The sequence below is a fragment of the Mytilus trossulus genome, chromosome 6 (genome assembly GCF_036588685.1).
Source record: "Mytilus trossulus isolate FHL-02 chromosome 6, PNRI_Mtr1.1.1.hap1, whole genome shotgun sequence".
In the NCBI taxonomy this organism is placed as follows: Eukaryota; Metazoa; Mollusca; class Bivalvia; order Mytilida; family Mytilidae; genus Mytilus; species Mytilus trossulus.
In genome coordinates, this window is record NC_086378.1 from 41,456,364 (window position 1) to 41,471,518 (window position 15,155).

At 33.2% G+C, this 15,155-nt stretch overlaps 1 protein-coding gene and 1 long non-coding RNA gene across 2 annotated transcripts in view; one reads left to right on the top strand and one right to left on the bottom strand.

Moving 5' to 3' along the window:
• Positions 1-15,155, bottom strand: part of LOC134721351 (fibroblast growth factor receptor 2-like) — a 250,008-nt gene that overhangs the window by 111,566 nt on the left and 123,287 nt on the right. The window contains exons 12-14 of the mRNA XM_063584292.1: positions 13,060-13,226; positions 6,968-7,048; positions 2,958-3,132 (exon numbers count right to left, since the gene is read on the bottom strand). Of these exons, the coding sequence (XP_063440362.1) occupies positions 2,958-3,132; positions 6,968-7,048; positions 13,060-13,226 (423 nt within the window). The remainder of the gene's footprint in view (positions 1-2,957; positions 3,133-6,967; positions 7,049-13,059; positions 13,227-15,155) is intronic.
• Positions 4,687-7,814, top strand: LOC134721352 (uncharacterized). The gene is made up of 2 exons (XR_010107841.1): positions 4,687-4,806; positions 6,991-7,814. It is a non-coding gene; the product is annotated as an uncharacterized LOC134721352 (long non-coding RNA).

Below are 15,155 nucleotides of genomic sequence, written 5' to 3' on the forward strand. Positions count from 1 at the left end.
CATGAGTTAGAAAAGAATTCCAAATTGTATGTCGCAGGAGATTCAAATTTTAATTCACGTAGTTGAAAAAATCAAATCTTAAATATTTCGCTAACTGAGAAACACAACAAATATTTTTATTGCAATTAATATGAAATTATACATGAAAAGTAATTAAAATTGTAGTTGACAATCATAAGACCATCATAAGTCATGTCGCGAGGGGTCTTAAGATTACGACAAAAGTTATGAAGAATCGTAACTTGGGACACTTTCGAAAACATATCTTACGACTATGACATGTCCTAAGACCATCATAAGACATGTCTTAGTCATAAGATACTTTCGAAAACCAGGCCCCCGGGTCTTTAACTCCCAAAATTGACATAAAAGTCCTTCAGTTTGTGAGTTAACCGCCCCGGTTTACACATCAATAACCGCTAGAAAAAAATGTGTTTAATCCTATAATAATCCAGCATCTGTATAAAAGTAAAAATTATCCGACGTTTATACAAGTTGAAAGCAGTCCAATTACTTATAATGTCTTTGAACGTCAAGAACAAAAGGAAAAAAATTTAACATAAACAAAACAAATCTTCAATCTTCAATCTTTGTCGTGATGACAGAGTAATCTCTCTTGTGAATTATCCTCTCTTCTAAAATTATTATCACAAAATGTAGTTTCTCCTTTGTACTTAGATATTGTAGGTGGCGCTTTAAAAATATTATAGAATTATATAAATGTATTAAGTGAAAAAAAAAATGGCATGCAAAATTAAAATATTAAAGATTAAAAGAAATTTGTATCGAATTATCCACTAAAACGGTTTGTTTCCTCTATGTACTCCGCTAATAGTCGATTGATATTTTCTGCATTTGGCAAATTGATTGTTAATAAATTGTCTAAATCTGTTGGAATTTGTCCTGTTATGAATTATATTTGATGAAATAATTTGTCTCTGGCATCTGAATACATTCAAAAAGGTAGTGTTACATACATTTTCGTTTTGTTTGCAGTGATCACAGGTTTCCGAATTGATGTGCTGGTTTATTATAAATTGGTATGCATCTAATTTAGAATAACCTGTTCGTAAACTGTTGATTATGTTGTACATTTTTTTGACGGGAAGTCTTTTTTTACTTTATTTTTAACTTCAGGATGAAATCTGAAATAATGACGTCCAGCATTACTGCGTTGCCATTTTTTTGTAACAGAATTTCTAGCTGCTTTTTTTACATCTTGTTTTGTAAACACTATGTCATCAACTGCTAGTGTTTCTGCTTCTTTAGCAGCTTTTTTTGCCAGAGAGTCTGCCTCATCATTTCCTTTTATGTTGGCATGTCCTGGGGCCCTGTCAATGAAACTATCCTAGGATATGTCCTAAGATAGGTCTTAGGACGTGTCTGAGACATGTCTTATGATGTAAAACAAAGCTGTCTTAGGACTGTCCTAACTACGATGGTCCTAGGACCATCCTAACACATTTATTTAATTGAAAATATATGTAGAGATTTGTATGACATAGATTGAATTGTATTTTAGAACCTATATGTAAAGAGAGGGATGATGATTGACTCTAATATAGAAAAAATTAACGCAAAATAAAGTTAAAGTTTTTACGGAATACTAATAAATACGTTATTAAAAATATAATAAAATAAATGAATGAATTTAATACGAAAACAAGTGTAAATGGTTACACAACTTTGTGATATTCGTGCTGCAATTTTAGTACATAAACTAGTTTTGTCCTTAGGTCCACTCGATTTCATTACATACATGTATATCGAATCAGGATTAGGTAAAAAAAGAAGTAAACTTTTCCCCATATACATTTGAATTATTTAAAATATGTTGCTTATGATGATAGTATTGTTCAGGCTCAAAAAAAGGCAGCACGAAATAATTTGATATAATACAATTAAATCTTTAACAAACATTAAACATTTTTTTTGTTAATTTTATCTTATGATAGTTTTGTATTAGTATTTTTAGTATTGAGTTTATGCCATATTTGTTGTTTTTATTACGTTTTAGGACGATGTAACCTTTAGGACTATCCTAAGACACCTAATTGTATATCCTAACTTTAGGACCAAATTAAGGACATATCTTATTTTAAGAGACTTTCGTTAACCCGACTTAGGACTAAGACGTGTCCTAAGACCATCATAAGACATGTCTTAGTCCTAGGACAGCTTTGTTGACACGGCCCCTGGTGTCCAGTTTAAGTTTATTAAAATTCCATGTTTATTTAAATTTTTTATTTTCCCTTTGATTTCGTTAATGGTTTGATGATAGCTGTCACTTTTCCAATTAAGAGTTAATGCGATCTGACTGTCCGAAAATAAAGTTAAAGTATCAATTAAAAACAAACCCCTTCCTGTCTCGAGACAGGCATATTAAAATGTTGCAGTAAAAAGTAATCGAGTCAATACACCTTATCGCTAATCCCGGCTGATCCGGCCGCTTGAACTTTTGACGCATACAACAATCACTTTTCAATTGTGGCGTCAGATATTTTGTTTTATGACGTCAAAATATTACGGGAACCTGTGTGATATCCAGTAATGGCCGTCGAATAGCGATAAGGTGTATATACAGTCCTTCGTCTTTTTTCGGTCATTGTAATACGTATGTCGAAACTCAAAGTTTATTGAAAATAACCCGCGTTTTTTTCTACGCGGGAAGCAAAAACGACTACGACTGACCCTTCATCCTAATTGACAGAAATTAGGTATAAAACCACTTTGACGGTAGGTATTCGTCACCTAAAATTGCAGCATATTTATGACAAATTTCACATAAAACAGGTTGAATTTCAATCCACTTGGTACCCGGTTTTTTTGTGTGTTGTTTGTTATAATCACCTATGGTTTTAATACTGGTAAACTTTTATCAATAATATGACAAAGCATAGCCTATATCATCTTTGATATAATTCGAAACAAATGTTAATGATCCTTTCTATACAAACCTCTACAAGTTTTGACAGCTACCATTTCCCAGTTTCCATGGCCAGAGATATTCAATGCGCGAGCCATCATTACTTTACCAAATCGTCCCTGACCAAGATCTATTCCAAGCTGCAAACTTTGTCGTGGAAATTCATCTTCTAATATGGAATTATTGATGTTCGAGAGATAACAATTCTTAAATGAAAAAGAAAATTACAAAGTCTGTTTTCTTTTGTTGGAAAGGTGTTTAAGTCCATCTTTTGTAAAGTTGGAGCTTAACAGTAATAGTAATAAATGCCATACTGGTTCCAATAAAACTTGAATGAGCATGTTATAAACTGTGACATCTCGAGAAAAGATGCAATTTTCGACTGATTTTAATCATTCAAACTGATCAAATATTTGATTAAATCAGATAACAAGAGGCTGTCACAACGACAGCAAACCAGATTTATTAACATTTATTTGTGTCCTGGCAATATCACAAGAACCATTACTGATGAATAGTGAAAGTCAAAATCGTCATTATTAAACTTGACCTCTATTTTGTCATCAGTAACAACATATAAAAAATTCAAAAGCTTTGGTTGAAAGGTTCATGAGAAAATGCACGGACACGACTGGAAACACCATTTTTCAATCTTTCAAGAACCCTAACTCCTGAACGGTAAAAGTCAAAATCGTCATTATTGAACTTGACCTCCATTTGGTCATCAGTAACAACATAAAAAATTTGGGAAGCTTTGGTAGAACAGTTCATGCATGAATGCACGGACACGACTGGAAACTCCATTTTTCAATCTTTCAAGAACCATAACTCCTGAACGGTAAAAGTCAAAATCGCCATTATTGAACTTGACCTTCATTTAGTTGTCAGTAACAACATATTAGAATTTTGAAAGCTTTGGTTGAACGGTTCATGAGTAAATGCACGGACAACATTTGATTGCCACCCGCACCACCGATCGGCCGCCCGACCGCCGTACATCCCCAAATCAATAACCGACATTTTTGTCACAAAAATCCGGTTGAAAACTGGCCTATATGAAAATTTTCATCAAAATATCATTATGGCATCACAACTATATCGTATGCCCTTAATTGGACGCTTTCCAACATCTTCAAACTAGAGGCTCTAAAGAGCCTGTGTCGCTCACCTTGGTCTATGTTAATATTAAACAAAGGAAGCATATGGATTCATGACAAAATTGTGTTTTGGTGATGGTGATGTGTTTGTAAATCTTACTTTAATAAACAGTCTTTCTGCTTACAAATATCTCTATCTATAATGAACTTGGCCCAGTAGTTTCAGTGGAAAATGTTAATTAAAATTTACAAATTTTATGAAAATTGTTAAAAATTGACTATAAAGGACAATAACTCCTTAGGGGGTCAACTGACCATTTCGTTCATGTTGACTTATTTGTAAATCTTACTTTGTTGAACATTATTGCTGTTTACAGTTTATCTTTATCTATAATAATATTCAAGATAATAACCAAAAACAGCCAAATTTCCTTAAAATTACCGATTCAGGGGCAGCAACCCAACAGCGGGTTGTCAGATTCATCTGAAAATTACAGGGCAGATAGATCTTGATCTCATTAACAATTTTACCAAATGTCAGATTTGCTCTTAATGCTTTGGTTTTTCAGTTAAATTTCATAATGTTATAAGCCAAAAACTGTTATAAGCCAAAAACTGCATTTTACCCCTATGTTCTATTTTTAGCTGTGGCGGCCATCTTAATTTGATTGCCGGGACACCGGACACATTTTTAAAACAAGAATATCATACCCCAAAGATGATTGTTGCCAAGTTTGGATTAATTTTGCCCAGTAGTTTCAGAGGAGAAGATTTTTGTAAAAGGTAACTAAGATTTACGAAAAATGGTTAAAAATTGACTATAAAGAGCAATAACTCCTAAAGGAGTCAACTGACCATTTCAGTCATGTTGACTTATTTGTAAATCTTACTTTGCTGAACATTATTGCTATTTACAGTTTATCTCTATCTATAATAACATTCAAGATAATAACAAAAAACAGCAAAATTTCCTTTAAATAACAAATTCAGGGGCAGCAACCCAACAACGGGTTGTCCCATTTGTCTGAAAATTTCAGGACAGATAGATCTTGATCTGATAAACAATTATACCCCCATGTCAGATTTGCTCTAAATGCTTTGGTTTTTGAGTCATTAGCCAAAATCTGCATTTTACCCCTATGTTCTATTTTAAGCCATAGCGGCCATCTTGGTTGGTTGACCGGGTCACGCCACACATTTTTTTTTAAACTAGATACCCTAATAATGATTGTGGGTAAGTTTGGTTTAATTTGGCCCAGTAGTTTCAGATGAGAATATTTTTGTAAAAGCTAACGACGACGGACGACGACGACGCCGACGACGACGACGGACGACGGACGACGACGACGGACGACGGACGACGACGACGGACGCCAAGTGATGGGAAAAGCTCACTTGGCCCTTCGGGCCAGGTGAGCAAAAAATGAGGAGGATGAGGAGAAATTAGATCTGCCGAAATTTGAGTCTTGTGTATAGAGAAGCACAAGAAACAATAAAATTTCAACCGTCGGGCTTTCACAAACAATTGAAACAATTCTTCAACTAGGACAGCTACTATATGCTCAACTTCACGTTATCCACCTTCAATTAATCTGTACACAATCCACCGTGTAGAACGCCACATGCGGGATGTCGGCTTTATTTGACACGGGGTGAAAATTTCGAAGCCAAGAAAAACTATCAAAAGTAAGTTCAAGTATCAAAATATTTTTTTTTTAAGAATTCTTAGTACCATATAATGTATTGCACGAAAGGAACTGAAACATAATTTATTTACTGGAAGCAGAAGCAGTCGTTTTCAGTACCTTGTTTTCTCAAACACCTCTCCCTAGTTTTCCGTGTTGCAGATTTTGAGGCTTCATATCCAAATTTTTGGACAAAAAACTACTTTAGACGACTTCGCCCCGTATCATTTATATAGAATCAAATTCCTATCATGGATTTAACCAGATGCCAGCTCCTTACTTAAAACTAAATGGTTTTAAAACTAGTTGTTCGTCAAAGTATAAAGTGTCGCTCGGGGTGTCAGATTGTGTGTCTCAAGGGGTAGAGGCTTTTGATAAAAAAGAATAGATTGGCATTTAAATCGGTCTTTAACTGACACTTTTTGCTTCAAACACAACTTTTATATTACGATGACACATTTCAAACTGAAGGTACTTCATTTTGCTTGGTTTTTAGTTTGATAAGACGTGTGCTTTTGATTTCATAAATAGTAAAAAATGACTCAACATATTTTGTTTAAAGCTGGAAAATTAATTATTTTCCCTTCAGTCACTATCATGTTCAGAATTGAAAAAATAAAATATTATGATACTTGAACTTACTTTGATAGTTTTTCTTCGCTTCGAAATTTCCACCCCTTGTCAAACATAGCCGACACCCCGCATGTGGCGTTCTATACGGTGCAATTGGTTCAAATGAAAAACAAAATCGGCTCAAGTGAAAGAAAAAAACACGCGGAAATCTCGTTATATTATCGTTTCATGATGATGGAAAACCCGGTCCGGTAAACGCAGTTATTTGTATTACACTACCATAACTACATGTAAATGTCTCTGTATGCAAGACATAGATAACATGCAACAAAAGTATGAGCATAGCTGTTTTGATATGCGTATAGTCATTTTGAGTCCCATAAAGTGGTCTGATTTTAAAGATCTGCATCACACTTGTTATAAATATCATGTAATATTATAATTGCTTTGTACCCAGTTTGCATAATAATTGAGAACCTATAACCGCCAGAACAAAAATCGAAAACAACGGAAATATTCACATTTTGAACATATATATATATACGTTTTTAGTACATATACTTAGTATTGTAAACATCATATGAATTTGACATGTATTAAAATTAATAAACATTGTAAAAAGACAACACTTACCTTGAAAGTAATATACGCTGAGTAAAAAAAATGTACATGTAACTAAAGCTTACCAAATTAACATTATCTTTTTCAGCATTTTTCTCATACGCTACATTAGAATTGAAGACAGATTTCAAGCCATCACATTCATCCTGAAATATTTTTTTTCATCAATGAACACATCTAAATAATTCATACAAATGAACTTCTTGTAAATTTTTATTTTTTTTGTAATTGGAAAATATTCTTCCCCTTCCCTCCTGTCCACAGCCAACTCAGACAGATATAAATGTCAAATACATATCGTGTAAAGGAGCACTTCAATATTAACAGAAAGTACCTGTACCTTTCTAATAATTCCCATTAACAGTTAAAGTGTTGACACAGAACTATGTCTCGCTCATAGGATGATGAACGGAAATTTAATGATTTATGAACCGACGATACACGCACTGTGAATGATAATGCTGAATGCAGGATACCCACATATTGAATGACTCATAGACGAATACAAATGAAAAAATGCAAGATGAATGCACGATGAGCGATAAGCGTTTCACGGGGGATTAACGAAAAATGAATGATGAATTATGAACCCACGACACACGTACTGATAATGCTGAACGCATGATACACACATGTTGAATGATTCATAGACGAATACACAATGAGAAAATACACGAAAATATATTCGAAAATCTATTTCATCTAGAACGGCATTAAAAATTGACAGATGATAATTGAAATGTATAAGGGTATACACATATTAGATATATATGCTTTCAGTGTTGATTGGTCGGCAAGTTTACTAAACTTTCCATGCCGTACATACATTATTTGCCGTATATTTATTAGTCCATTTCCAATATAAACTCATCTATTTTCATAATTTAACTCAATATTAAACAAGAAAAATTATTTATGAATTAATTGTAACATTTTAAACAGGAGCAGATCCAGCCATTTTTAAAAAGGGAGTTCCCAATTCAGGATTGAAGGGGGTGGTTTCAACCACACTGTAAATCTAAATGTTAATAAATAGAACACTGCTTGGACGCTTTTTTGTAACACTTTTTGAACGTATAATGGTGTTCCAAATGTTTACACTAGTTTTCATCAATTGAATGTGTGGTGTTCAGTTTTTTTAAATGCCTTTGTGTTTCATTTTTGAACACTTGATGTTAGAGTCTTTAACACTAGTGTTCAACGATTTAACGTGTTCGAATGTTCAAAATCGTAATACGTCGACGCGTTCAACAGCCATGTAACACTTTTTGAACACATAGAACATGTTTAAAATCAAAGTGTTAAGATTCAGAACACCATACGTAAACTTTCAGAACAGTTGACATAAGTGTTCAAAGTAATGGTGTTTAAATGTGGAACATGTTATATTCTCAAGCGTACATAATTTTCCATAAGTACTCAACTCAATCAAATGTACTAGTAAGAAGAATAGATAGATTTGTAGTGGAACAACGAAATAAATCTATATTTGTAAGGAGCTTAGTGCAGCTTCGGCAGCCAGACAATAGTTGGAATTTTTATTGTATTTGGTTCTGATGGTAAAACATTAGCTAAAAGTTTATGTGTCGAAAATGGAGTCAGTTTGAATGTTGATTAACTCGTGATTTTCATTTGTAGAACCTCAATGTCAAATGTACGTCCAACAATAACGATAATTAATGTTAGCAGCCTTATCAGCCGGAGCAAAAACAAATTCCTTGGCGAGTTCTTTTAGCTTATGTTTGATACGTAAAATTGAGCTATTATGGTTGTATTTAGGAGTAAAATGATATTTAAAATGTTGAATACGTACATCAACTATGTTTATTACCGAATTAGAAAAAAAGAATCTTAAGAGTTTTCTTCATGAGTTATATTTACCAAACAGTTAATTAAAAGTTCATGAGAGGAGAAAACTCAAATTAAATGTCAACGTACCCATTTAACAAATATGTATATGTGTTATGACATGTCTTAACTAACAATTTAATAAGAGTATACTGTCGATATATCATACAGTATCTCAAGAAAAGCTATTGAAGCCAAGATCAAAATTCAAAACAATAACCTTGACCTTTCTTATTGAAAAGGAACAAGGACCTCGAATCAAATGATCATAGGTCTCTATCACTTATGGTCACTTATGGTCTACTAATTACGAACGATAATCGCTTTTATTAAATACATATGGGGAAATAATCTCCCAATAGCGTCGACCAGTATTTCCTCGAAATCTTAAGGATGTAACGAGCAATTATGAGAGCCGTGGTGTAGTGGTTAGTGCATCGGACTACTAACACAAAAGTTCCTGGTTCGATTCCCGTTTGGGATGAAAATTTCAGGAACTCAATTTTCGGCTCTCCCTTGACACCATTTGCGAGTATGGTCTTGAGGAAACGATGATAGTCCGTCGGAAGGGGACGATAAATGGCTGACCCGTGTTAAGAGAGAGCCATATCTCTTGCACGTTAAAGACACCCTTGTAGATTTCGAAAAAGAGTAGGCTAATGCCGCTACAAGGCAGCACTCGCATCCGCAAAGTGGAAAGGGATTAATATAAGTTGCAAAACTTGTTTCCCAATCCACTATAAATAAATATGTTTAAACTAACGAGCAATTTGGAAAAAATAAAAGAATTAACTTGTAAATAAAAGTGTTTGGTTTAACGGTGTCAGTTTCAAGAGTATGAAATGTTGGATATCATACACAAAATATCTAAGCGACATCTGGCGAAACATAATCTTCTCGCAAGAAATAAAAGTGGTGAAAAGAAAAATATAATCATATAAACATAATCAGAACAAAATCAATTTGTCTTTCCACGGAAAATAAAAAGACTTAATATAACAATAAATCCATTATTTGAAATAAAATTGTAAACGGTCTTTATCCTACGAAAAGTGTTTGGTTGGATTGATTGTTGATTGATGGATTGATTGATTTGTTGGTTGTTTGGTTAGTTGATCCATGAATGACTGATTCAACAACTGGACAAAGAACTCTAAAAGTCAAGTTTGTAATGAATTGAGAACCTACATCTCCGTTTAAACACTTGGGACGATAGCTATAGAAACAATCTGAAAAGGAATTGAGATCAAAGATCTCATGTTTAACACATGAGACCTGGACTTGAGAAACAAAACATGCGGGAATTGAGAGCCTAGATCTCTTGTTAAAACTCGGAACTGGGTCTCTAGGAACTAGAACGAACCTGCGTATAAGTGTCCCTGACCATATGAATATTGGACAATACGCATATGGTCATGACCATATGACTCATATTATCAGGGTGATTAATACGTTTACTTGACATGAATATCAATTATATGGTCATTTTTATAAATTTTCTGTTTACAAAACTTTGAATTATTCGAAAAACTAAGGATTTTCTTACCCCAGGAGTAGATTACCTTAGACGTATTTGGCACAACTTTTTGGAATTTTGGGTCTTCAATGCTCTTCAACTTTGTATTTGTTTGGCTTTTTAACTATTTTGATCTGAGCGTCACTGATGAGTCTTATGTAGATGAAACGCGCGTCGGCGTATAAAATTATAATCCTGGTACTTTTGATAACTATTTACTAGTACTTTTGATACTGATCTCATAAGGTATGGTCATTTTAGTTTTCACTTTTAAAAGACGCTATCAAAAGTCATTTTTCCGACGTAGTCGGTATAGTTTCGGTTTGTGCACTTTGAACTTAAGGACGCTTCACTATGGCAATGGCAACAGACTACGCATGCTCGAAAATCCTTCCTGTGATTGGACAAAATGCTGTCATTGTGGGTGATTTGGTTGTGTTTGAAAAAACGTCTCGAAAATTATATCGTGATGGAAAGCAAGTGAAAAACTATATATATTTGAAATAGATCTTACAAAGATTTATATTTTTATTAAAATAATCGTTTCTTTAATAGCTCTTTGCATCCATAACAGCTGTTTTTTTGGGACAATTAAATAATTTTTAATGTAAACTTTGTTGTACGAACGTCACATGACTTTTAGAACGCACCTACGCATGTGAGATTTACGCGGGGTTTTGGTGAATGTAAACAGAAAGATACTACTTATACTACCAATAGTTTCTAGCTTTGTTAACCATGAATTAAGTTTAATGTAAACAGTAGTAAATGTATATTTGTTTCTTTTTATTTGCACTAGATTTTTTGACAAATAAAAATTTTAGGTGTCATCACAATATTCTTATATATTATTGCCTTAATATAACCAGACTTAGTAAAGAATTTCTTGCAGTTACATTCAGATGGAGATTTTATTAAAGAGATCCTGCATCATTAAGTCATTGTGCTTCTGAAGGTTATCGAAATGACATTTTTAAACATATACTCGTATTTAGATACGTCGGATATCTTTTTTAAAGATTGTTCTTGTTAAAGATAAAGTATATTGAAACGTTCCTAATTCATATTTGAAGAAATACTCATATGGTCCGACCCGTTGATATTCAGACAAAAACTCATAAGGTCTGGAACATAATCAGTGAGCTAACGGATATGATTTTCTTTCATTAATAGTTAAATGGTGTATGGTCGTTAAACCCTGAGTGTTCGTGCAATACATACCTTTGTGAAAATTTGCAATGTATAATTTAACATATTTTTGCAGGATAAGATTCATATTTCAGAACTTACATAATCAGATCGGATTTTTACAATAAAATTAACGAGACAGAGGGAGATTTTCATCTAAATAGAATTCTGCAACAAACAAAACTTGAGGCTCTAAAGAGCCTGTGTTGCTCATCTTGGTCTATGTGCATATTAAACAAAGGACACACATTATAGACAAGATTTGAATTCATGACTAAAATTCTGTTTTTGTGATTGTGATGTATTTGTAGGTCTTAAGTTCTTGCTGTTTACAATGATCTCTATGTATAATGCCTAGTAGTTTCAGAGGAAAAGATTCGTTTAAGATTTTATTGGGTCAATTGGCAATTTTGATCACTTGACTTATTTGTAGTTCTTATTTACCCTGTTTACTGAACAATATTGATATTTGCAGTAAATCTCTATCTATTTTGATCATCAAGATTATCACCAAAAACTGCAAAATTCCGTTAAAATTACCAATTCAGGGGTAGCAACCCAAGAACGGGTGGTCTGATGGGTCTGAAAATTTCAGGGAGGATAATTCTTGATCTGAAGATTTTTTTTCCAATCAGATTTAGTTTCAGATGTATAAGCAAAAAACTGCATTTTACTCCTTTGATCTGTTTTTAGCCATGACCGCCATCTTGGTCGAAGACCGGAATCATCGGATATATGTGTTTAAACTAAATACCCTAAGGATTGTTTAAGCCACAATAGGTTTAATTTATTTCAGTAGTTTTAGAGGAGCATATTTTTGTAAAAGTTAACGGGCGACGACGACGAAGACGAACAACGACGAAGACAGACACCATGTGACGAGAAAAGTTCACTTGGCTAAAGATGTTGGAAGGTGGGATATGGGGTGTGCTTGTATTACTTTTTTTGTACATGATGGACCTTAGTTGGTTCATTGAAAAAGTGATATGTAGGTAATTCTTAAAACATGACCTTGACCTTTGACTTTGAACATAAATTCCTGTCTGTGAATCAAGGACCTTAAATCGGAAAGCTTACCTTTCATGCGATTCATCAAAACATCACTTACATCGGATATTCAAAGTTGGTTACTTATTTCAGAGACACTAACTCCGATAAGATGTTATTGGATTGATTCAAACCAAATGTAACATATCTTCTTCACAAACATTTTGCGCTAGTTATGTAATTTATATTCTTAAAAATGTCAGAGGATATCATGAAACAAGGAAAAACAATTTTTAGAATATGATCTTAATCTTTGACATTGACATTTGTGCTATACATTAATATATCACTTATGTTAATTAAAAACAGGGAAATAACTCTTATATGGAGTCCTTATGTCGATTCGATCAACATTTTTTGTTGCTGAGGGGTAAACTGAAGCCCGCCTCCAGGTGCGTGTTTGAGGACCCATTGGTGGCAGTCGGATGTTTTCTGCTTTTTAGTTGGGTTGTTGTCTCTTTCACACATTCCCCATTTCCATTATCAATCTTTCTTAAAATGAAAATATACTTGAAAATATAACACCTAATAAATTATCATTCAAATAAAAGTACACACCACTTGCAATGTTAGTCTTCTACAGTAAATGGCTGTCAATATCAATAGAACAATTGCCAAAAGTCCACCTGCACACACTCCAATAACTGAATACAATGTTTCTGGAGTAATTTCCATTGATAATTGATCTGTATCATTCTCTTCGCCAGAACCAAGGTCCATATTATCTTTAAAAAAACAGTCGTCAACTATTTCAAATGATTATCATGATTTATACAGTCAACATAAATAGAATCATATTCAAAACAGTGTGGTCCTGGCCATTGATTGACGACCTAAATTATCCCATTGACTGTGACAGATTAGGTGAACGTTTGTCTGTAACGACCATTGCTCACTTCTTACTTATTATAGAATTTAAACTGTGGGGTCACCAAAGGTTCTTAACGCCTTTAATAATAAAATAATTCGAAAAATTATTCAGGAATAACCTTTGTTTTGATTTATATTATTGATATAAATCAACACATCGTATTATTCCGGATTTGTTTTTCGAATTGCTTTATTTAGGTGTTGAGAACCTTTGGTGACCCCACAGATTCAGTGTCTTTAAAAAGTACATAGTGAGCAGTGATTGTTACCGACAAACGTTCACCTAATCTGTCCCAGTCAATGGGATAATTGAGGTCGTCAATCAATGGCCAGGACCACACTGTTTTGAATATGATTCTAATATTCTTAGCGACAAGACCAATAAGGGCTGATGGCAAAAGAAAAATAATTTCACTATATCATACTACAACATTTAAGTGAATAACTACACCTGAACATTACATTTGTTAATACTTCTACCGAAATTTCATTTCTTAGTATTCGATGTGTGCTTGTAGCATTTTTATTTCTATACAGTACTACTCTTTTTGTCTCTCTTGTAACGCGTCTTCGTAATAAATATGTTATAAAATATCATTCAAACAATTAATAACAAACAGTTGTAGATTTCATGCGTCCAAACCGCTTTTATAGATATACCTTTATCAGGAAATCTCAAACCAAATATTTGAAATTCAAGGATATATAAGCACGTCGATTATGTCCATTGATAAACACTCTATAGCTGACAGAAGGAAGGAAACAATAAATATGTAGTAGTACTCTGAATATGTTATAACTTTTGTTAGAATGGTAGTACAAAACACATAGCTAAATATGAAGCACAGCAACTTCATTATTTTGCATTGACGTAATTCTCAAATTTGCGATTTTTAGGAGACATTTATTTTTCAAACATTACTTTACCAATTCTCCTTAAAAATATTAATACTATATATGTAACAATTGCATAAATTTATAAATAAGACATAGTGAAAACAAAGGGCATTTGAAATATTGATGCGGAATCATGACGATATCAGTTGGTCGATCCCTTTTTTCTTGAAATCCCTATATGCAGAATGGTGTACATGAATTACATTATCGTAGAAGAATGTGTGTTTGGTGACAAGGTATTTTAACTTATCCGTTAAGTTATCACAAGTTTTATGAGTAACCTAGTCTGGATTTGGAAATACATTTCAGTTTAATATGTTGACGTTTTCAGTTTGCTTGAAAAATCAATCAATATTAATAAATGAGAACTTTTTCATTCCTGGAGCTTGATAAATGTGATGAATATTCCTAACTATACTCCTCGACATAGACACATTCATGGTCATTGTCATTATACATCACCAAATCCCCACGATGTCTCTGTTAATAACTAACTGCCATTTATACAAGTTTCGTTAAGTATTAATTTCATTCGCACGAAGCTTTATTTATTACCCCTTTCAAAACTTTATTCTCTGTACAACTTATGTTTTGAAACCTTTGTTCTATTCAGACACTTACAAACTACAGCTATCATTTCGGATATTGCAAGTCAAGACTTTTCAAACAAGTTCGCATTGGGAAGATGAAAAAGAGAAAAGATCCTTTATCAAACATTCCTTTGCCAAAAAAGGTCTCGATGTCTCGATGTCGTCAACTTGGACAATACCCATCATCACAAATTAGTTCAATCGAAAATACCTCCCTATTTTAAAGATCGGCATGTACTAATAATATGTAAAACTTTTACCAAAACCAATTGCAACAAATATTTTCAATTACAAACA